This window comes from Plectropomus leopardus, chromosome 9 (assembly GCF_026936395.1).
Source record: "Plectropomus leopardus strain MGB_pleo_1.0 chromosome 9, ASM2693639v1, whole genome shotgun sequence".
NCBI lineage: Eukaryota > Metazoa > Chordata > Actinopteri > Perciformes > Serranidae > Plectropomus > Plectropomus leopardus.
The window spans coordinates 21,513,509-21,536,063 of NC_142184.1; the positions used below are offsets into that span (position 1 = coordinate 21,513,509).

The window sequence follows — 22,555 nt, forward strand, 5'->3', positions numbered from 1 at the left end:
CATACACTTTAAGGGTCACTAGGTCAAGAAGCAATCACAGAGAATTTCTTATGGACATGCAAAGCCCTGAAGCAATCTGCACATGGATATAGCACATACGAAAAGGGCAACTCATACTATATGTATACTGTAAACTCTGAGCACAGTCACATCAATCAATGGTGCCAAATGTGTTGTTAAATATTCATGGCTGGCAAGAGATTAAAGGAAGAAGTAATATCAATCAGCCACTGCCAAAATCACCCAGAATAAATATCAATCAAGAGTCAATCAGAAAACCTGGATGGATGGATGGATGAAGAAATGGATGGATAAATGACATGAATAGATGTAGGTCAAAGCTGAACTACACTATCAGTAAAATGAGTCAAGATAAATTGATCAGCTACATGATCATTTACATCCTAATCTCTTAAATTGCATGCTTGTCTCTTACATTAAAGCTCATTCAGTTTCAGTCTCCCCAATTAAACTGTCCTGTGATTTAAAAGCTCATGAAATCCTGCTTACATTAAATCAGTCAAAGCTAAACCCGGTGAAGTCTACTTTCAGTTTAAAGATGTGGGTCACAGTGCACTACACTCATGATTGCCATGATAATTTAATCATGACAATTCAAATGACAGACTAAAATGGTGCCTATACTCATTCTCTTCTGAATGTTAATAATGCATACACATATTTCACTGGGATTTTATCCCCTCCCCCTGTGACAGAAGCGCTCACGTTGCAGAACTCTTTTTATTGCCCAGCTCTTTCCAGCGTCCACACACAAGCAGGAATAATGCATTTCGCATTTCTGTAATTATTTCCTGTCTGAGCTCCAATATTTAGACCTCCCATTTGTGTAAACACACGCACACCACTCTCGAAATGGTGCTTAATAATCCAAGATCCGCCAACAATTTCCCTCATTTCCAATATTGCTTCTTAAATTGAAATGGAAAGTGGCCATAGAGTGCAGGGATTTATCTCATTAATAAACTATCACGCCCCCACTCAGGCCTTAGATGGCTTAGAAGGAACTCAGGGTGGCAAGAGGCGGAAGACCGAAGAATTTTTTTCATTTTCTCTTTCAGATGTGCAAAGAGGGTGAACATATAAAAATGGACAGGGAAAGAGGGAAACAGGATAAAACAATTTGGGCAAACCTCTTCTCTCTCCTTTCTGATTCGAGTGGTTGTTTGTTTTCAAGTATTACAGATGGTAATATTTTTCTCCCTGAGGCTCTCAAATGTTAATAGAGAAGCCAAGAGAGTATTGGTTGCTGAAGTGCCTACATGTAAACTGTGACTGCCAAGTGTTCACAATGCAGCTATTTATATTTTCTCCAGTTCCATCTGGATAACGGCAGAATAAGACAGGCTGCTTTTGCATCAAACACAGTGTCTTATTCACTCTTTAATTGCTGAAGGCAGTTAAGGTAAGATGCTGTCGTGCCAACAGTGTAACACTAAGTGTTGGATATCTCAAAGGCTTCGGAGGACCCACATATTTTTTTTTTTTACATATCTACCACTCCACATTTTATTCAGGAGAATACTAACAACTGAGAGGTGGTGAACAGGAAAAATTCTGCAGTAAGCCGTGCAGGCTGGCATGCAATGTGAATGTGGCACATGTCCATTGAAGCAAAAGTACCCTGCCTCATTTATTCTGTGGGAGGAGCAGATGTAGGCCTTAAGGTTGATCTATACAATAACAAATTCTCAAAAGTTGTTGTTGGTGTGGCTTTGTTTTATGGAGAATGGGTAACATATCTTTCTCAAACACAGCTGTGTTAAAAAAGTAGTGAAGATCAATTAACTGACATATGTGCCATCTCCACACACACACACACACACACACACACACATACACACACGCACACACACACGCACACACACACACTCTTTTTGTAGCATCATCCCTGCAAACAGGATGCAACAAAAATACTGTGGAGCCCATAAAGCCGATTGAAACACACTGATGGGTCACTCTAAAACATCCACGTTTGGATCCTAAAAAGTGAAATGAAAAACATCAATGGGTGGATACAAAACACCGATGTTTTCAGCCTAAAAAGCTGATTTAAACACACTGATGGGTCACTACATAACACCCACATTAGGAGCCTGAAGGCAGAATGAAATGCACTGACAACTGACTACAACACAGCCGCATTAGGAGCCTAACAAGCTGATTGAAACAGAGCGTTGGGTAGCTACAAAACACCTACTTTTCGAACCTGATAAGGGGAGAGGGAAACACACCAACAGGTTGCTATGAAACAACTATATTTGATGCTCTAAAAAGCCAATGGAAACACACCGATGACTCCCAACAAACACTCACGTGTGGAGGCTGAAGGCTGATTAAGACCGGATGAAGACACAATGACTCGTGAAAACACAACCAGCTTTGTACTTTGTTGGTCTTGAGCAGTGGTCGGCAGTAGTCTGCTGCTTGGCAGTTGTCTACCATCCCCTTCATCCCTCAATGACAAAGTCAGCTAATATATTACGACACTTTAGAAACATTGATGTGATATGTGTGAAATGGCCAAACGCTACTTGGGGACTGCAGAAATGTATAATGCCAATATTTTCCTCTGGCGACTGGGCTAATGAGCAGTGGTTATTTTGGATATACAGAGAAACACAAATGAATGTACTTTGGCAGCCAAATGATCTCCTCGCCAGAGCTCATTTAACAACATTTGTGATGATGAGGAGCGTAACTTTCTGTCCTTATCAAGAGAGCAACATTCACGATATTGCGCACCACACAGTCTAAAGACAATTAGACAAACACTGAGGCACAAATATAAGAGGCATCAGAATAAATTAGGAGATGAAATGCCTCATACTCATCTAATCAGCAGCATCCAGAATATGTTTGTGCATGATGCATCATTCCCCAAAGTATGTCAGAGTCTGATTAGTGGCATCCAAATTGTTGTGCATGATAGACGAAGACCAGTGCATGGTCCCAGCCCAATTTCACCGGTGATGGAAATTCAAACACTTAGTATGCAGATTCGTGCACACTGAAATCCGCAGCCTTCTGATGTATCCTGCTATATAGAATTAGGCTTGATTATTAATTCTTTTTTTTTACAACACTGGATCCTGACAGCCTCCAAAATCACCGAGCCAACATCAAAGAGGCTGAGCACAACGGCGTCTTCCACAGAGAGCCCAAACTACACGTTTGACCCAGTTTTCTTTTACTTGTCAGGACAAGCTTTTCCAAAGCATCTTTTCAAAGGAACATCACAGCAAAGTGGGCCAACAACAGCCGTGACTTATAAGACACATTCTGAAGTGATAAATGCACAAGAGGCCACATCATGTCCTTTGATTCGGGATTGACCACCCCGCTTAAATAGATTAGATTCTGAATTTTGTCATTAACGCACACATTTTTCCACCTCTCCCTCCATATCCTTTCATCTCCTCCCTGATCTGTCTAGTCGCTGTGCAGAGCCCTAACCGATGCCTCTCTCCTACTCCTCGATCTAATTATATTCTCTCCCCCTTTCGCTGATTCTCCATCAGTTTCCTCTGTGTTGCCTTTATATGCGGGAGGGTATTCACTACTGTTGAGGCGAACAAGAACTAGAGGCTGATTTCAAAGGGAAGTGCTGACTTGTGTTTTGAAAGTCATAATTATTCAGGTCTGGCTTTATTCCTCTCACTTCGTGATCTAATTGTAGAGTGTGAGACTTGTTTATGCAGTAACGGGCATACGCAGAACATGCCATTACTCCTCTAATTATCACTTTTGTTGACAAATTAGAAATTTGCAATCACGTCTGATATAATACATAGAGCATCAATATTTCATGTGCAAGCTGTGATCGTGGGAGGCATGTTACTGTACATGCTGCTGTCAAAGTGCTTCCAATTATTCTTGTGCAGCATTAATAAGAACATGTATTGGAGAAAAGGGATTGAACATGCCTTCCCATTTTCCATAGGACTTTCGATATGTGTGCAACCATGCAGGGAAACTGGGACTGATCATAAATCTTGTCTACTTAGTTGGCATATACCAGGCAGACTCACAAGTGGCTAATTTAAATTATATAAAAAATGGCACCAAGGAGCACAAAATAAAGTCAGCTTAACCACTTTCATTAAACAGGATGTGGTTTTCTCACTTACATTCACACCTCTGTCTACAAATAGCTCTGTATTTAATTCTATGACCGCTGTGTAGGCTGCTGCAGAGCCTTTTACTGTAAAGCCATCTGTCTGTGGGAGAAGCTGATTTTTTTTTTTTACCCAATTCCGCTGCTCTTTAGTTAGCAGGATGGGCGCCACTGACTGAATATTAAAAATGTCAACATGCAAGGTGTGAATTATATATTTAACCTTGATGTTTTGTGAGAGGCAGAGTAGCCCTCGCTGCTGTCTGTTTTTCCGTGTGTAGAAGGCTGGAGTGAAGAGCTGTGGGAGATGCAGCGGAACATTTGAGAGGCTCAGTATTTTCTGCACAGTAATCTTATTTGGGGCTGGTGTTGGATGACGTGGAGGCGCTCTCCCCACAGAGCTGCATTTCACCGAGACTGTGGTTTTGGTTTAGCTTTTCTGTTAGAGTGGTCCTCCTCTTCACATACAAACACATAGACATATAAAGACAAAAACACACTGGGGAATCCCCTATAATGCCCCAACTCTTGTAGAACCACGAAAGAAGAAATTATAACCTTAAGCACAACCTACCTAAAAACATAGACATGGTTATATTGCACGGCGGCCTACTTTTTCATACAGATATCTAAGGAGAATGATATTGTTAAATGGGTTTCGTTGGCAGTTTAGGAAATATACTTATTTGTTTTCTTAGCATTAATTGGATGAAAATAATGATCTTTTGTTTGTATGTTAAATAATAAGCTACAGCCAGCAGCTGGTTAGGTTAGCCTAACATAAATACTGGAGACAGGGAGAAGCTCTAGCAGGACTCTGTCCAAAGGGAACAAAACCATCCCACCAGCACCTCTAAAGCTCACCTATTAGCATGTTATATCTTGTTTGTTTAACTGGAACAAGACCACAGTGCAATTACAAGTTGTAGTTCAACAGGATACAGAGGTCAACAGGAACAGGATACAGGGCTGCCCATTCTCATTCCCAGGTCATCATATTCTTATGCTTTGTTACCTCGTCTTGGCGTGTGATACCAGTGCCAAGGACATCCTTTGGCATCTCTGTGAAAACTCCAACATCAACCAATGCATAGCAATATTTAACTCTGAGAGCAACTGACATAACAGACTTTCACCTAGGAGACAGCAGACCTGTGTAAAACCAAATGTTTTTTACTTTTGTACATGACACACTTACATCATGTATGTTATGAATTGATGTCACATTTGAATTTTTTTTTAACCCAAACATGATATTTGCTCTAAAACTAACCAAGTAATTTTGTTCCTTAAACCCAGCGGTGACTGTTTGTTAAAGTTAGCCATGTTTTCTGTGTTTCCCAGGAGCAGCTCGTCGTCTCATACAGATGCTAAAGGATGCAGAGGGGCCATGACATGACCTTGGAATGAGAATGTGTTGGGCCGAATGGGTTTATCACAACAAACCACAGAGAAGCTCGGCTTACAACGCACACAGAGGTAGTGTGACTTTATTCTTTGCTCAGGGTGCCATCACTCCACTATATCTTTACCTAGCAAATGTGGATTGCTGCTGTATTTATACACTGAATGTTACATACAGAACCCTTAAGGCTTATTTTGATTTGATAAAAGAAAGCTAAATCTAAATAAGGAGATTTATATTCTTTTCAGGGTGAAAATGACTTTGAAACAGCATTTCAATCATCATTTAGGGAGATACCAGTTGTATAATTAAATGGTTTAATGATTTTGGAATTATTAAAAAAAAAAATCAATTATCTATTTATACACAAGTGGGTAGTTCAGTATTTTTGCAGTATATCTGCATCCTGGCTCCAGCCTTGCCAGTTAAGTCTGTTATTTGACAAAACCTCACCAGCAGGCCAAACTGAAGGACTCAAACATCAAATATGCCAGATCTGATCAAAGAGGGATTTTGTCTGATTGCAGACAGTGAGCTGTTGACAGTTTTCATTTTCACCCTGTCGGCTCAAGCTTCAACTGTGTGTGGTGGTTAATTTCACACAGTGGCCGACGAGCTGTTGAAATGATGGGGAGCAGCCAGCTGGCAGCTCTGAGAGGAGCTCTTACACTAAAATCAGTATGAACACAACGTTGTTTTCTCCAAATAAAGAAGAAAATCACAGTATACCAAAGCACTTTCATGTACAGTATATGATTATATCCTCCAAATGAGACTCAACACTCAGGACTCCAGCTGAACTATATTTTTGTGAAATGCAATCCAAAATTGAGGACAGACAGAAGGTGCATCTGACTGTAGATGCCTTTACTATTTGCCTCGATGTGATCAAAGATATGTTGACCTGATTTCTTGGTACGCTGTGACTCTGAAATTTCATTGTCTGTCACCGTTGTCATGTTGTATGTCTGCAACCTTGTTTATTGTGCTGCTGCCTGTCTAGACCAGGACAAGCTTGTTAAGGACATTTTGAATTTCAATGAGGTTTTTCATGGTTAAATACATTTTAAATAAGAAATAAATCAGGGCTGATCCAAATGGATTGGAATTTTGAAGCTTCAGTCGTTGCGGTGGTAATCAACATCTAAATCAGTACTTGAATGCTCCTTTTTTAACATACATATATATAGCCTACATATATATTCATTACCCCAAATAGCCCATAAACTTTAAAACTGTAATCCAATAAATTCATTATGCATCAACACTGATTTTTAGGTATTCTCAGACAAGGACTTTTAAACTTAGTTTGATAGTTTTATAACTCTGTTTCACTTTCATCTAACGTTATTCATCCGCACATCAGCACTACTGAAATTGGGACCGAATCACCACACAAGCTTGATGTCAAAAAAGGCTAGCATCTTAAAAGTTTTAAAATATGTGAAAATGAGCCCCAAAAAGTGTCAGATACGCTAAAGAGAACTGCCATATCACAACTTTACAAGCTTGACAAATCATGTGAAAACTGTGAGTAACGCTTTAGCTGTTTAGCAGTTTTTTTATTATTTTTTTTCTATTCGCTAATGTTGCTTTGACCTCCGTGCTAACAAAATGACTACTTTTCACATTATTTTAGCTGTATTGGATTAGTGGTGAGCACCTCTCTTGATTTAATCTCCAGAAAAAATGTTGGTCATGTACGTTTCTGCAAACCATGAATATGTTACATTTGCACGTTTTGAAGCAGCACATATGTTGAAACTTTATTTTTTTTTCCACAACGCTGTGGTTATGTCCTTTAGATTAAGTCGTCATTTTCTTTCGTTAAATGGGCTGCCACTCTTTTCCCCCTCAAAGCTTCAATTAATCACAGATACTTCTCAGTGAAGCCTAAATGCCCAAAACCTGATATTCAGGACAGCCCTAGAATAAATAAAATGGCTCACAGGGATAATGTGAAATGCAAAAATGCACAGTCACTTTTGCTGCATTCAAATTTGCTGCATTTCTATCCATAAAATAATCTGTTCAAAGCTATAAAATCTGCCCCTTCTAGAATCTCTCACTCTCTGCTGTGTACAGATGTTTTCTGTGCTCTCAAACAACATCAACTTTGATTTTATGACACATTAATTGTGTTGAGGAAACAAGCGGAGTTAATTGCTGTTTGTGTTAAAACAAATTTAGCTTCTGTGGAAGAGATTACATATCTGTTTTTCTTTTTTTCTCTGTGATTCACCACTTTCTGGAGAATATCCATGGAAATTACAGAGGGCCACATCTATTCCCAGGAGCTATAATACTGCAGAGGCTGTTCGTGTGCTTGTTGAATTGTCCGGGGGATAAATGCGAGAGCTTAAGTGCTCTCATATTGCCTCCTATCTGAGATTTTCATTGAAGGTCTTCTGGGCGACGCAGCCAAGGCTATCCATCTTGTATTGTTTTTCCTGGAGTGTCCCTTGTAATAACACTGCAATTGTATTTCTCAATGGTTTCTCGATGGCCCCAGTCTTGTTTGAAATGGCTAAAGTGTTTTCCTGGAAAGAGCTAATAAGCCGGGGTCCCAAGTCTTTTTGTCAGTTTTAATAATGTTGTTGGCGTCTCGGTCAGCAGTCCACTGAGAACACCACCACAGTAAATCTCTGGGCCTTTTTTATCATGTAATGACTGATTAATGTTTTTTTTTTAACCCAGTTCAGCAGACAAAACTCTGGGGAGGAAGATGCTATGTGATCTGTCTTCATTTGAATATGGTCGTGGCTCAGTGCTCGGTTCTTCATCCAGCCTTTGTATAAATTATGCTGTGTCAGAACAAAAAAGGTTGATGCGCTTTGCGAGCTTTTGAGGGCGTCACACTGTGACTGCGCCCATTAGTGGGCCTTTCTGTCATCTATCAGGATGATCTACGTTTAATGAAGAGTTTTTGCCGAAAGCAGTCGACCTCACAGCTCCACAGCTTTCTTTGCACCACTCAAAAAAGTCTGAGCTGGGTGAAGGCCAGACATTTGTAGTGGCTGCAAAATCTTTGATTCTGGACAGGAAGAGAGCATCGAACTGTAGGATCTCAATAAAACTGAAGCGCAGTGCACTTCACTGGTCACACATCCCCGACTGGCAAAATCTGACAAACGTTTACTGAAGCATTTCCTCTTTTCAGACTGTAGATGTGGCAGAATTGTCATGGAAGTACTTCAGGGTTGTTCATTCAGATTCATCCCTGAGCAGCCTTGATAGTACGCTATTTTAGGAAGCCTGTACGAGATACAGAGAATGTTTTATACTTCACACATTGTCAGGTTGCAGTCATGTCCTCAGCGAGAGCACTGACTGTTAACAAGCACAAAAAGCAATGTGAGGTCTGTGTTGGCCATGTTGAGCATGACTGTGTTCCCCTGTCTGCTCTGAGTCTCTAAGCTGCTGAAAGGATAAACACAATGAGAAAAAGGCCTGAAATGATGTATACAACTTTTCAGATCCCTTTGCTGCTCTCAACTAAGCCTCCTCTATAACAGTGGAATTCATTCTGATTGACACCTGATTGGAAAAGTATATGGAAAGAAAGGAAATGTACCCATGATGATGCGACTTATTTACAAAGCAAATATTTCTAAACTGTCAACAATATTGGCTCCAAGTGTGTCAGCTCACACCATTTGCTCTATAAAGATTGATTTTACATGCATTTCTACCACGCGTATGCTCATTAAAGTGTCACAAGTGGGTGTGATGCCAATCACCGCAAGCAAGCCATATGGCTGCTTCCTCCCTCAGCGTATACTGGCCGACCTCTATACTTCACGCTGATAACTCTGACCCTGATGCTGGTCACAGATGGATACTGTCTTCTTCTGCAGCGGAGCTCCTGCCGACTGTTGGCCCTCCTGCCATCACACACAGTCTCCCGGTGGTGACCACAGTAGTACAGTAACTTTTTGCTTTTTGTTTCACTCAATCAAACACCAACTGAAATCCTTACATCCTTCCTCCCTCCATATAATATAAGCCAGTGATTTCCAGCCTTTTCTTTAATTTCTTTTATGTACCCCCGCATCCCCAATCAGATTAACTTCATTTATTCAGGATCCAAATGTGTTCATTTTAATCGACTATTAACTGAATGATATTGAAAACAAATCTAAATTTTTTTAATACATTTCTTTCAATTTGTTTCAACGTTGGTTCAGTATTTTTTTCATACAATTAAATGTTAAATCAATGTTAAGGTAAGTTTGGTCAACTTTGCATTTGTGCCAATAGTGGCAGAAGCTGGACATTTAGCTTTTTTAGCTTTTAAGTCATTACTCATAACTACCTATTGCAGACATTTATTTATTTACTGTTAGTTAGCCAACTGTGTAGTCGCTATTTGTCAGCAAAAATCAAAATCAAAAACAGTCAAAGGAATCATGACTCTGCCTTTAATGCTCTGGTAAAAAAACATTTTGCCCACAAAGGTGTATGCTGGTCCTACCTAAATTTATAACTGCAGGTGCCCCATATTATCAATTTCACTAACAAAACAAAATACTAATTATGCAAAAACGAAATATTCTAAACAAAATATTTTTGGTTATTATTGAGCTAAAAAAATAAATAGCAACAGACTATCAAAATCTAATCTAACTAAAGCAAACATCTGGAATATTAAAACCAATATTACCTATGTTTAGCAAACAACTGAATACTACCAACAAATAGTTCCAACAAACTGTTCAGACTTCTTCCTACTTGCTAACTACTTTTTACCAACTCTTAATTACAACACATTGTTTTCAAGTTAAAATTGACTCAGTATATATAAAATTTTATTTTTAAATCAGATTAAGTATATTACACATGTATTGTTATTTAAAATACTTACAATCAGACAGAAATCACTCCAATCAAGTCCATATCGCTGTTTATCTTCATCCTCTCCTTCATTGCTCGCCAGTGAAAGTTAAACGCAGATTCACTCTTGTTTTGGAACGAGCTTTGTCCACTCTGTATTGCTATATTTGTGTTTTCTCAGCACTGTGTCTGTGATTTTCATAGCTTCCTCTTGAATGCATGCTGCTACAACCTGCTTGCTACCTTTTTATAAAGTCTCGACTTCACCTGTGCACTATTATCGATTTGAAGCTATGCAACCATAAATGCCCTAAACATAGCATAATGAGAGGAAAATAAGCACACATAGAGAGCAAAGAGGAGGGTCATTAGTGGGTCATAGGAGATTATTGAGAGGGATTACATTTGTAAGAGTCTAGACGTTGTTTTTTTTAAGGGAAAATCCTGCATTGAGCACCGTAACCTTATTTTTTTCAATCTAGTTGAGCTTCACAACAATATATCATATGATATTAACCTCTGGTAACTGCAGAAGTTGGTGGTAGACCACCAAGTACCCCTGGTTGGGAATCACTGACGTAAGTTACAGTGGGTGAGTGCAGTGCACCATCTGGGACGCCTTCAGTTATTCTTGCTCAATGCAGAAACAGAGACCTGGTCAGAGCTCATGCAGCTGCCTGCTGTTAACCTTTGAACCACAGTGAGAGCACGAGATGCCAGCGCTGTAGTTCACTACTGTGTGTTCACAATGCTTGACTGCTCAAGTGTCATGTGTTTCTCAGAAAGCGATAGGGCGGATTATTGTGTCACTGGGATGCTGCCCCTGAAGGGTCAGGGCAGAAGCAGGAAATATCCTTTTTGAGAAAGGCTGATCAATAGATCCAAGTCATAAGGTTTCCTGTGTTGTTGTTATAGATTTCTCATTAGTTTGGAGGATAGGGCTGGCCTCAGGCTCAGAGCCCAGGTCTTTGAAGTCTGAAGCACATGAATATATTTAGAATGACCTGAATATCTATTTGTAGTTAAGATTTATGCTTCTCTGAGGTGTTTTGAATTAAATGAAGCGCAAATGAGGAAAACAGTGGGCTTCATATTACAGGCTTCCACTGTTTACTCAGTCCTTTGTTACTTAGGGAATTGTATGTATGATCTCTGCCATTTACAATAGCTTTATCTGTGTTACTTTTCTGTCAGCTGTGGCAGTTCTCTGCTTCACCTCTTATCAGAACAATGGGCGACCGAGCAAGGTCCATTAGCATTTGAAAGGGCGTGGGAGAAAAGCGTGCGTGGCATAATATAGAAAACGTGGAGTTGAAATCACCTCTGCACTACCTGACTTCCTTGGGACGGTCCCGCAGAAGGCTACCGCAGCGGTTGTTTATTTTTGCACGGAAAATGAAGCGCCCACTAAAGGAAATAAATTGACTCCGAGTGACACCAAGATTATATTTTTCACAGGGACATAAACAACACATCTGAATGGAATAAAAGAAAGGCGAGAAAATCGCACTGCTATATTCGGCAACTGCATTGTTGCTCTTTACTGAAAGCACAGCGAGGGGGAGAGAAAGAGGAGCACCCGCCTGCGCAGGAGCTGCAACTGCGCGCGCTTTCTTCCACAAAATATCTGCTTATTTTCTTTGTTAAAACCTGCTTTTTCAAAAATAAAAACCTAGACTGGCGAAGATGAAGCGCCGTCTTGGATAAATGGGAGCGCACGGGGAGGATGCTGCTCACAGCAGGAGCAGGTGCATTTAGCCAAGTGGAGGCGCAGGGCACAGAGCAGGAGCGACGCACAACGGGCACCGGACCACAACACCTGCTCCAAAGGAAAACCCCTCATGCTTAGATGTGCTGCTTGGTTAACGCGCTTCTTCCCTCCAAAATAATTGGATTTTTGCTTGCAACTTATATGTGTTAACAAGGAGACGGTGGGCAGGAAACCGAAGGACGCACAGCTCATTTGGAAAATACTGTAGTGACAAAAAAAAAGAAAAAAAAATTCAAGGACTGCTCTGCTCTCAATAAGGCTGCTTCCCAGAAATCAGTCTTTTTCTTATCAAGGACGGAATCATCTGCAAGGATGCCTGGAGCACTTTTATCAACGCAGTCGCTCTACATAGGGATGGAGGTGGTGATTGCAGTCGCGTCAGTAATCGGGAATGTGATGGTGGTTTGGGCGGTGAAAATTAATAAGTCGCTGCGAGATACCACGTTTTGTTTCATCGTCTCTCTGGCTCTGGCGGATATTGCAGTGGGAGCCCTCGTCATCCCCTTGGCCATTACTATCAGCATCGGACTCCAAACTCACTTCTACAGCTGCCTGCTCGTGGCGTGCACGGTGCTGGTGCTGACGCAAAGTTCAATCCTGGCCCTGCTGGCTATTGCAATTGACCGCTATCTCAGGGTCAAGATCCCGACCAGGTAATGAGGTTTTCACACATGCAAACAAGGCGAGATGCAGAATATTTACACTATTTGTGCCACATGGAGAGGTGATGGCATTGTTTTAGCAGAGGTCAATACAGCTCCAGTGCTGTGTATTGGGCATTGATTGGGTCTTGTTTCACCTCACAGGATGCCTCCATCCTCCAGTCCCTTTATATGCATATAGATCTGACTCACCAGTACTAACATGACAGCTAACCAGAGCATAGCTGATCAGCCAACAGCTTTAATTAGTCCCTCTGTCCTCAAGATGCTTATATGAGTGGAAGAGTACAGTGGCAGAATCAGGGGTGGTTTTATACAGGAGAAATCTTTTCTGTGTTTCTGGAGGGCACAAGAAAGGTCAAGTTTGCTTTCGATGATATTCCCTTTTTGTATTTGATGCCACCAGTGGTTAATCATGCGAGGCTGAAACAAAAGACTGAGGAGTGGTGCTGAAAGGCTGAAAAGATAAGCTCAGTAGAAGAGGGGAATTTATTGTCTGAGAATACTGTCTGTGATAGCCTCGAACTTTAATCTCCTGTATTAGACTCCACTAAGTCTTCCAGGGCTATGAGAGCAGTTTTCCAGGAATTGTAGCTTTTGACTGTATAGTCTTGTAAAACCACCCAAGCTAAATGGTGAATGCCACAACAACTTTTACATCAGTGAGTTGTGCCAGTTTGTAGGGGTGGGGATCACCAGAGGCCCAATGATATGCTATTATCACAAAACTTTAGTCATTTATTACGATAACATAAATTGGGATGTAGAGCAGTTTATTACCCTTTTTTCCAGCTGTGAATTATGTCCCCAAAGGAAAAATTGGTCAGCAAAAGTTTTATCTGCAAGATAAATTTTGAAAGATTAAGTTTCTCCACTTCAATCATTTTTATTGCATCAAAATGTATCAAGTGGACCGAAAAAATAATTAATTTTATTATTCTTGCAGGCTACCAAAAATTTAATTTGTAATAGATTATTTGTATTACAAATTAAAGTTATGTTATTTAAAAAAAAAAACTTGACTTCAGTGTATCGATACAATATTGACACACAAAATATCGTAATTCTGCGCTGTATGTATTTTTTCCCCCACACCTACCAATTAGAGTTGTTTAGATACCAATACCAGTATTTGAAAAGCCCCCGATACAGCCTGAAATGCTGGATCAGGAGTCTGTAAATATGCAAGTCTATGTACCCATCCAATGCTAAGTAATTCACTGATAAACTTTAAAGTAGTTTCACACCCGAATAAAACAACCTTTATCCTGGAAAGCCCTAAAACAGTACCATACACAGAAAGTCGCACGGTGCAGCCAGGCCCCCAGAAAGTGCGCTGGGCTTTGAAACCAATGTTCTTAGTGACCAAACAGTGTAATTAAATCACCACGTTATGCCCTATAGCCCAAAGATTTTTTCCTACTGACTTAAATGGCAAAAGAGACGTCTGTAAATCAGTGGATATGTTTCATTGAACATCAAAAGCCCTGCGATATGACTTGTTTACTATCGAGATTTGATCCATTTGGTTGATTAACATTTAAAAAGTCAAGAGGAGCCGCGCAACTGAATCATTTCATCCCAATGGAAATTAACAGAGAACTAAACTGGAAGTATTCTGTGCTGCTGGTGGAAGTTTCTAGTGCACCTGCTCTAAGGGCCACACAGTGTGGTAGCAGTGCAAATCATTTGTGTAATTTCAGAGGCAGCTTTTAAACTTTTTTGGCTTCATAGGAAGGAATAGGATCTTGCCTCAAACACTGTATTCAGCCACTGGCATCTAATGTTTTACAGCAGAAAAGTAGAATTGATTTCCATTGAAATAGCGTATTGTTAGCCTTTAGCAAAATATGAGCTATTTATCAATATTTTACACTGGAAAGTCCCACCAGTAAAAAACGCTGTGCACGGCTTGAGTTTCCAGGGATGGCACCAGTGTTGCTTCCCTCTACATTGTGGCTGCACTTTCTTTTTTTTAGAGGGAATTGTTATGTTTTTCTAAGTTTTTTTTCTATGACTGACAGTCAAATTAGATAACAACATAAACTTCTATGGTATTAATTCTCTGTATGTATTCATTCATGTTTTACAAAGTTTTTAGTCAGAGCCATGTCATACAACAATGATAACAATCATTACATAAACATACAGGGTTAATAGTATACTTTATGTACGCAGTAATATTCGATCAGTACTTGCTATGACCTAATTGCAAGTTCAGGTGTCGGAATGGAAAAATAGTGATCGTAACATCACTAATGCTGATGTTATTTAAATCAGAAATTCTCTCATTTGGGAGTTGCTTCTGCCGCTCCCTCCAACAACTTCTATTTGTTATCAAGAGGAAGAATCTTCTTTTTCCCCCCACATTTCCTGCTGTTAGATTACTATCTGATCTCTTCTGAGCAGACCGGCTCCCAGGCTCAGTGTGTGAATAATGATCTTCATCTTGTGCTTCACACACAGACCCAACTTAACACATACATCTCTGATCGATACTAATCCGAAACATGTTACTGGGCTAATTTGCACGCTTTTGCTTCAGGCTCTTCTTCAGCAAAGGTCATGTTGTTGTAATGCTAATATTTCCCTTACAATTGCTACGACTCACCTTGTAAATATCAATCTTTACTAATCCGAAAGGGAGTGATCGTTGCTGAGCTGGATCAGATAACTGTTTCCTTGCCCCTAGGCAAGCATCAGCATCAGTCTCTCTGTGGCATTTCTTGGTCATAGGACAGCAGTGATATAATTTTACTGCACCTTTTACCTTTCTCTTTCCTCCTGCTTCTTATCCCGAAACACAATGAACAATGAAAAAGCCAAACCTGTAAAGCCTGTTGTAGCATGCCAGGTCCTGCAGCTTATGTTTACTGCACCACAGAAATATTTTAGCAGATAATATTGAGCCAGTTGTAAGAACTATAATTCAGTTTGCCCTGAACAAAAGAAGCACAAAAGGCTGCAGTTCTGCAAAGGACAAGGTTCACTGATAAGGATTCGCAGACACTGTCTTGTTCAAGTGGAAATATGTGCTGCGCGGAAAAGTGTGTAACATGTCTAGGGGCTTGTGGTTCGAATGGTTGCTCTTTCTTTTAAAATTGCACCTTTTGTCACCCCAAGAGCGCGACAAAATGAAAAATGAAGTATGTAAGAGAGCCTGCATTTCCTGACAGCGCTGTGAGACGAAGTGCTGACACAATACTGTGTTGTTTGCAGGTACAAGCGGGTTGTGACCCCTCGGCGAGCGGGACTGGCGGTGGTGATATGCTGGACGGTAGCCTTCATTGTGGGGCTCACCCCCATGTTAGGCTGGAACAACCTGAAGCGCCTCCAGCAGAACGGCTCCATCAGCTCTGACCTCGTCATCACCTGCCAGTTTGAGAACGTCATCAGCATGGACTATATGGTCTATTTCAACTTTTTTGGCTGGGTGCTGCCACCGCTGCTGCTCATGCTGGTCATCTATGCAGAGATCTTCTACATGATCCACAAGCAACTTAACAGCAAGAAGTTCACCACCAGTCACACAGACCCCAACAAATACTATGACAAGGAGCTGAATCTCGCTAAGTCATTGGCTCTCGTTCTTTTTCTCTTCGCCATCAGCTGGCTCCCGCTCCACATCATCAACTGCATCACCCTCTTCTGCCCTGAGTGCAACAAGCCTATAGTCCTCCTCTACATCGCCATCCTGCTCACCCATGGTAACTCCGCTGTCAACCCGATTATCTACGCTTTCCGTATTAAGAAGTTCCGCTCGGCCTTCAGGAAAATCTGGCAGCAGTATTTCTGCTGCAAAGACACACCAGCTCTGGAGATACAGCCCAGCGACAGGAAAGAGATGCCCAATGCAGAACCACAGCAGGCGACGCCACCACAGCCACCTCAGCCACCTCAGAAGGAAATCCTAAAATCTGATCCAACACCTGAGCAGCCGCCTCCACCACCACCACCTGAGCAGCAGCAGGACCAGGGGACCGAACCACCCCAACAACCTAAAGAGCATCCGCCCTTACTGGAGCAGAACACAGTCTAAGCTGAGGAACAGAGCGATTGGTCGAATGGGATAGTAACGATCAGTGCACGAGCATTGGTTCTCTCCTCATTTGAATGTAGTCTAATGAGGAGCATGAAGTGCTATGAAGCTGTAGTGACTGAGGCGACTTGGATAATAAATCTAAAATACTGGAGGTTCATTTATTTTTACTCAGGAGGAGTGGATTGTTAGTTTGATCAGAGCAAAAAAAGGCAAAAAGGGTATTATAAACTTGCAATAATGGAAGTCTTTTTGACAGTGGCTGTCTATCTTAGTAACAAACTGAAGACACTAAGCTTTAATTATTGTTTCCTTACAGTCAAACAGTTTGTGTGAACATTAGATTACATTAACATGTGCAATATAAGTTTTTGTGGTTGGTCAGCGTCAGATTATGTTTTAACTCGCTATAGAATTGAAATCTATATGTTCAGTAGTGCAGGTTCATCTTATTACTGTAATACTGTGTGTATGTTTTTAACTGACAGTGACTGAAGAACATGAATGTAATAATATTGTAAATAAGAGACCACAGCAGCACAGCTTTGAAAGCTCATCTCTTCTTCAGGGTCTTAATCGCACAATAGTGGTCAAGCAAGTGGCACTATGGGAGAGATTTTTGCAGCATTGAAGTGTGTGTGTTTGTGCAGATATAAGGGGTTTGTAATCCCTTAACTCTTCTCCACTTGAGTGGATCCAGCAGCTCTTTTCCATTACTGAGGAAATGGACAGGTATAAGAAATAAGCAGCTGGATGGAATTCGAGATCTTAACTTTTTAGAGGCTACATGCAGGAGACTCACGGCTGCAGAACGACAAATACTCACGGGAAGGAAAGACAAGATACACTTAAAGCTCATGTTTACCCAGCTTCCATGCCAACTGGTGTAGGGAGCTGGGTTTTTCTTTTTTTTTCCACTAGATGGACAGAAGATAACTGTGTTACAACCTACCACTCAGAACAGTGGCTGATGGCCTTATTCAGTATTTTAATTAGCATGGGCTGTGCTGGGAAAGATAACCTGAAGATTGTGAGTATCTTAACTACACTGTAAACATTTTGCATAATGCCAAACTGGGTTATCTGTAGTTTAGTAATTTAACAATGTTCAATGCCACTGACATAAAAACACTGTATGAGAATGTAAAGAAATTCTGTTTTGTCTCTTGTAAAGACTCAGAGCTGTGGCCAAGGCAGGCCACTGATGTTCTCCTAAGTGGGTGACAATCTCTTGTGTAAGGTTAAAGGTCCGGTGTGTAGGATTTAAGGCTTATTTATAATCCCTTTACTTACAAAAATGGATACATCCCTTTCACTGCCAACATACTTCCATTCGTCTTTCATGATGGCACAGATAAAGCCAATAGAGGGCACAAGAGGGCAGAATCAAAGGTTTCAGTCAACAACAAATGAGGGGACGGTGGATAATAATGTACCTTTTGATAGAGGCAGCGTTGAAGACGGTGGTGGTCTGTGAGGCCACTAAATATGTGTGGAAGGAGAATTTGTTTCATTAAATTACGATTTATTCCATTCTGCCATTTTTAAAATGTCTTTGCCAGCTCCTATGGTCGCATCTTGCTTGAAATAGGCTAACCTGTCCCACAGTCTCCAATAGCAATGCTCTGTTTCGTCTGTGTCCATTAGTTTTCAGAAAACATGAAGAAATATGGATCTAATAAATGCAGTACAGACAGAAGGCTCCATCAGTGTCTGTACCTATCTAACTTTGAGCATAAATGAGCCCTTAAGGGGATATATTGGGGGAATGGAATGGCCTAATTGAATATAATATACGTGTTTTCTTTAGTGTATCATCACCTGAACTAAGAACTGTTGTGTTTTTTGTGACCTTAGAATGAGCAGTTTATATCTACATAAAGTGGGAGTGGGTCCTTGTTTACAGAGTACGCCATCGTGCACCGCCATTTTCCTACAATAGCAAAGAACAGACAAAACAAACACTGACTCTTGATAGGGCCAAAGAGATTTCGTATTTTAACAGTGGGCATTGTAGTTTACAGTCCCTCTGAAACGATCTAAACAGCGCTGTGAAATCACTGAGTTTTTAATATGAAACTGCTTTATTCAGTGTTCTTGCCAGTTTAAATCATCGAGTCAGTTTGTTTTGAAGAGGAACAGACTAATGTGGATCATTTGGGTTCATGCTCGGCACCCGGGATAAGTTTCAGCTGGTTGCAATCGGCAGTCCTCACCACTAGATGACACTAAATCCTACACACTGTTCCTTTAAGACACTTTCTATCGCGGTCTTGACAAGCATCTCTCGGGAATGAGCAGGCAGTGACCACTTTGACACTTGGATGGCCGAGAAGATAGTGTCAACAGAAACCTTAATGCAATCAACACCACCTGTATCTTTATATGTCTACAAAGTGTATAGGCCAAGTGGACTGTACATAATACACACTTGAGGAAAAAAAAGATGAATAAATGTATAACGTAGTGTGCCAGGTAATGCTATTTACAACCCAAGTTTGCAGTTTTGATTCTAATAGAATAGTAAAAAATACATATTTGTGATATTATTTTATGTTATCTCACGGCTTGATGAATGACCTCCAGTACAAATGTGACTACTGAGTAAATGTTGCAGATCACAACAGTGAATACATTTTGAAGGAAATATAATGCCAGCCGGATTATGGTTTTCTTTTAACATAATGAGGAAATGTTGTTTTTGTCTGAAACGTGTGTTGTTTTTTGTCAGTGGTTACTGCGTTATTAATCTATTTTTGGTTATGTTTAGGCAACACTTTGGTTAAGGTTAGGGAAAGATCATGATCCTTGTGAAATACAGGAAAAGCCAGCAGTCACTTTAAGCACCAGACACAAAGTGATTATCAACATTTTACTGAAACCACAGTCCTCCCCTACCCCTTAACCAAAGTGCTTCTCTTGCCTAAACCTAACCACAGACAGGAGTCTGGATGTCAACCCCAGACTATGGTGTCAAAGTTTTACACACCCATCATCAGGGGTGGAGCACAGGGGTGGCATCTGGGGCCCCAGTTCTTAATGTTTTCTCAAAAGCCAAATCCCAAATCTATATTATTCTCTAAAGAAATCTAATATTTAGTAAGTGTTCTTCTGTTGGCCTGATTTTCAATTCAGGATTCATTGAAGACCACATTTACTTGGCAGTGTTGGGGATCCTTGATTCCCAATTCAAGCAACCCAAATTATTATGGCATGGATTAAAATGTTGCAGATTTTTCTGTGAACATTTACTTCATTGTAGCTGTTTATGCCAAATCCCTACCCTTAGAGTGACCAGAAGTCCCAAAAAATTAAGGACAGCTAGAATTACGAGCAGTTGTCCTGAATCCTAAATCCTGTCCTGTTTGTCCCATTATAGTAATAGATAAAATGAACAATCAAAAACAAGAGCTGTATACTGTGAGACTTGACTTGAGACTTGAAAGCAAAAATGCTGAGAAGACCTGACTCGGTGACACAGTTATATTGAAAAATGCTGCACTGAACGTGCATTTTGGAGCGCTGCCAAATCATCATCATTAATTAATAACATAACAGAGATATGTACAACAAGCTGCTGCTGTCATCAGACGACTCTGAATTCAAATGAGAGAACCCTGTCATTAAATCATCAATTAGTGTAGATAGTTGATTAATTTTGTTTTATTACTCTTTGAATCAGTGAAATTCTAATCAAATCCCTTATGTAGGCTTATGTGGACTATAATTCCTGCATTTCTTTTCTCTCTAAAATATGTAGGAGTGTTTTTGGTGTGTCATTTGTGTATTGCACTGATTAAGCTGTCATAAGCAGAGATTGTTGATGTCATTTGACCAGTTTTAAATCAGATGACAGAGGAAAAACTACTGTAACACGCTACCTGTAACCTATGCACAATGGTTTGTGCGTCCATTAAACACAGCCAGGACAATGTGCTTGAAAAATAGTGCATACGGCTGTGAAAAAATGGAGGAACATGTCTCCGGACTCCTGTAGGTTTGGGCTGAGCCCCTCCGCTCCTGCCCATCATCCACCCCAAACACATCCTTGCTACTTTGGTGCGGTGGATAAGTGTTGAAATTTACTTACAAACACATCCCTGAACATTATCCAGGTAGCGATTATGTTTGTCACCACAGTGTTGTAATCTATGAATGTAATTTCTCGGAGACATGGTTGCACAGTCAAGTGTGCCCTTGTGCACTAAAGGGGCTACAATCAACACTTCTGAATTAACAATCGATCACATGATGACTTGCATGTAAAATCGGTTGTTATAAGTTAAAAAAAACAACAAAAACACAACCACCTGAATGTACAATTCCCCTCAGCTTTATGGAGGTTAATACCATCTCTCTGTTCCTTGTTTTCATTATCAGGCCCTAGATTTAAGTGGTTTTAGTCCAATTTCTCTTATCCTTGTTTCCAGCAGAAGCAGGCTGATATTTTAGATAAAGTTAGCTTAAGAGCCACATACTTTTTTCAGGAGTTCCCCCGACCAAAACAGAGCTTAAAGAAGGGGAAATATTAGACCTAAATTCATGTGTAACATGACATAAACACACCACCAAATGAGTGTTAATGTTGCTGTGTATCTGCTGGTTGTGTAAATACGCAGCTCTTTGTTAACATGTTGCCATATTAGCCTCAAAGGAGATAATATCTTGGTATGGTGTTTACAGCTTCCTTCCTCTTCCCCAAATCATTTGATGTGCATTTGCACTTACAGCTGTTATCAGTCTGTTCTCTTTCTTACATAAGTCACTTTCTGCTTTCACTTTCTACTTTCTGTTTATTGAGGATAAGGCCACACAGTACATCTATTCAGTTATGTTTATAAAAAAAAAACGATAAATATATATATATATATATATATATATATATATATATTACATTTTTAGTTCTCTTGACGAGTCACCACTTTCTCAGCTGTAAGCTGTAATTATTCCACAGCAATCAACATTTTCAGCCCTGAATATCTTTACTTTCTATTGGTACCTTGCTGCAGCTTGGCAGCGCTGTCAGAATTCTCATTACTGCTGCAATAATGCAGCGAGTGGCTGTTAGATAACAGTTGAGAGTTGTCGCAGCTCTGACAGCCCATTTCTCCTCTCAGTGTATGAGTTTTTGTGGTTTTTGGCGACGTGTAAAGTTCCTGAAAAGACCTCGTAATCCTAGTGAGGACTGCTCTCTCTTGCTGTGCCTGCGAGGTCTCAAGCTGCCACCAGATCCACGTCAGTCTCCTTTTTCAGATTTATCTAGAATCTGTACAGCAGAGAATACATTAGACTTGCACACTTTCATGTGATACAGTTCCTCGCAGGGAGTGTATATAAATCAATAGTCTGATTCAATAGTAGGAATGTTTTACATAGAGTCTAACACTTCAGTCTTGGAGGCTATTCTTATCATGTTGGCTTGGTTTCCTGGGCAAAGATGCTGAGTTTCAGGGAAGGATTGAATATCAAGTTGAAGGAGACTTCAGATAAGAACTACAAATAAGAGGAAAGGAAATGCTGGAGCTTTGCATTTCCAGCAGAACAGCAGAGGTGACCTTTCCCTGCAGCGACCTAAGTCCTTGGGGCTAATGTGGGTGCTAACCGCAGATCCTGAGGGAAGGAGACGAGCCTCTGCTTCCACCACTTCATATTCACATTCTGCAGTTAAACAAGGCTCAGGGTGTTGCAACTTTGTGTTATCTGTTGTTAC

General features: G+C 40.5%; 1 protein-coding gene across 1 annotated transcript; it reads left to right on the forward strand.

The window, feature by feature from the left end:
• The first annotated feature begins 11,506 nt into the window (after window positions 1–11,506).
• adora1b (adenosine A1 receptor b) lies at window positions 11,507–19,497 on the forward strand. Its single transcript, XM_042491953.2, has 2 exons — window positions 11,507–12,797; window positions 16,026–19,497. The coding sequence occupies exons 1-2, from the start codon at window positions 12,457–12,459 to the stop codon at window positions 16,843–16,845; spliced, it is 1,161 nt and encodes a 386-aa protein (XP_042347887.1). The 5' UTR covers window positions 11,507–12,456; the 3' UTR covers window positions 16,846–19,497.
• Window positions 19,498–22,555: the final 3,058 nt, after the last annotated feature.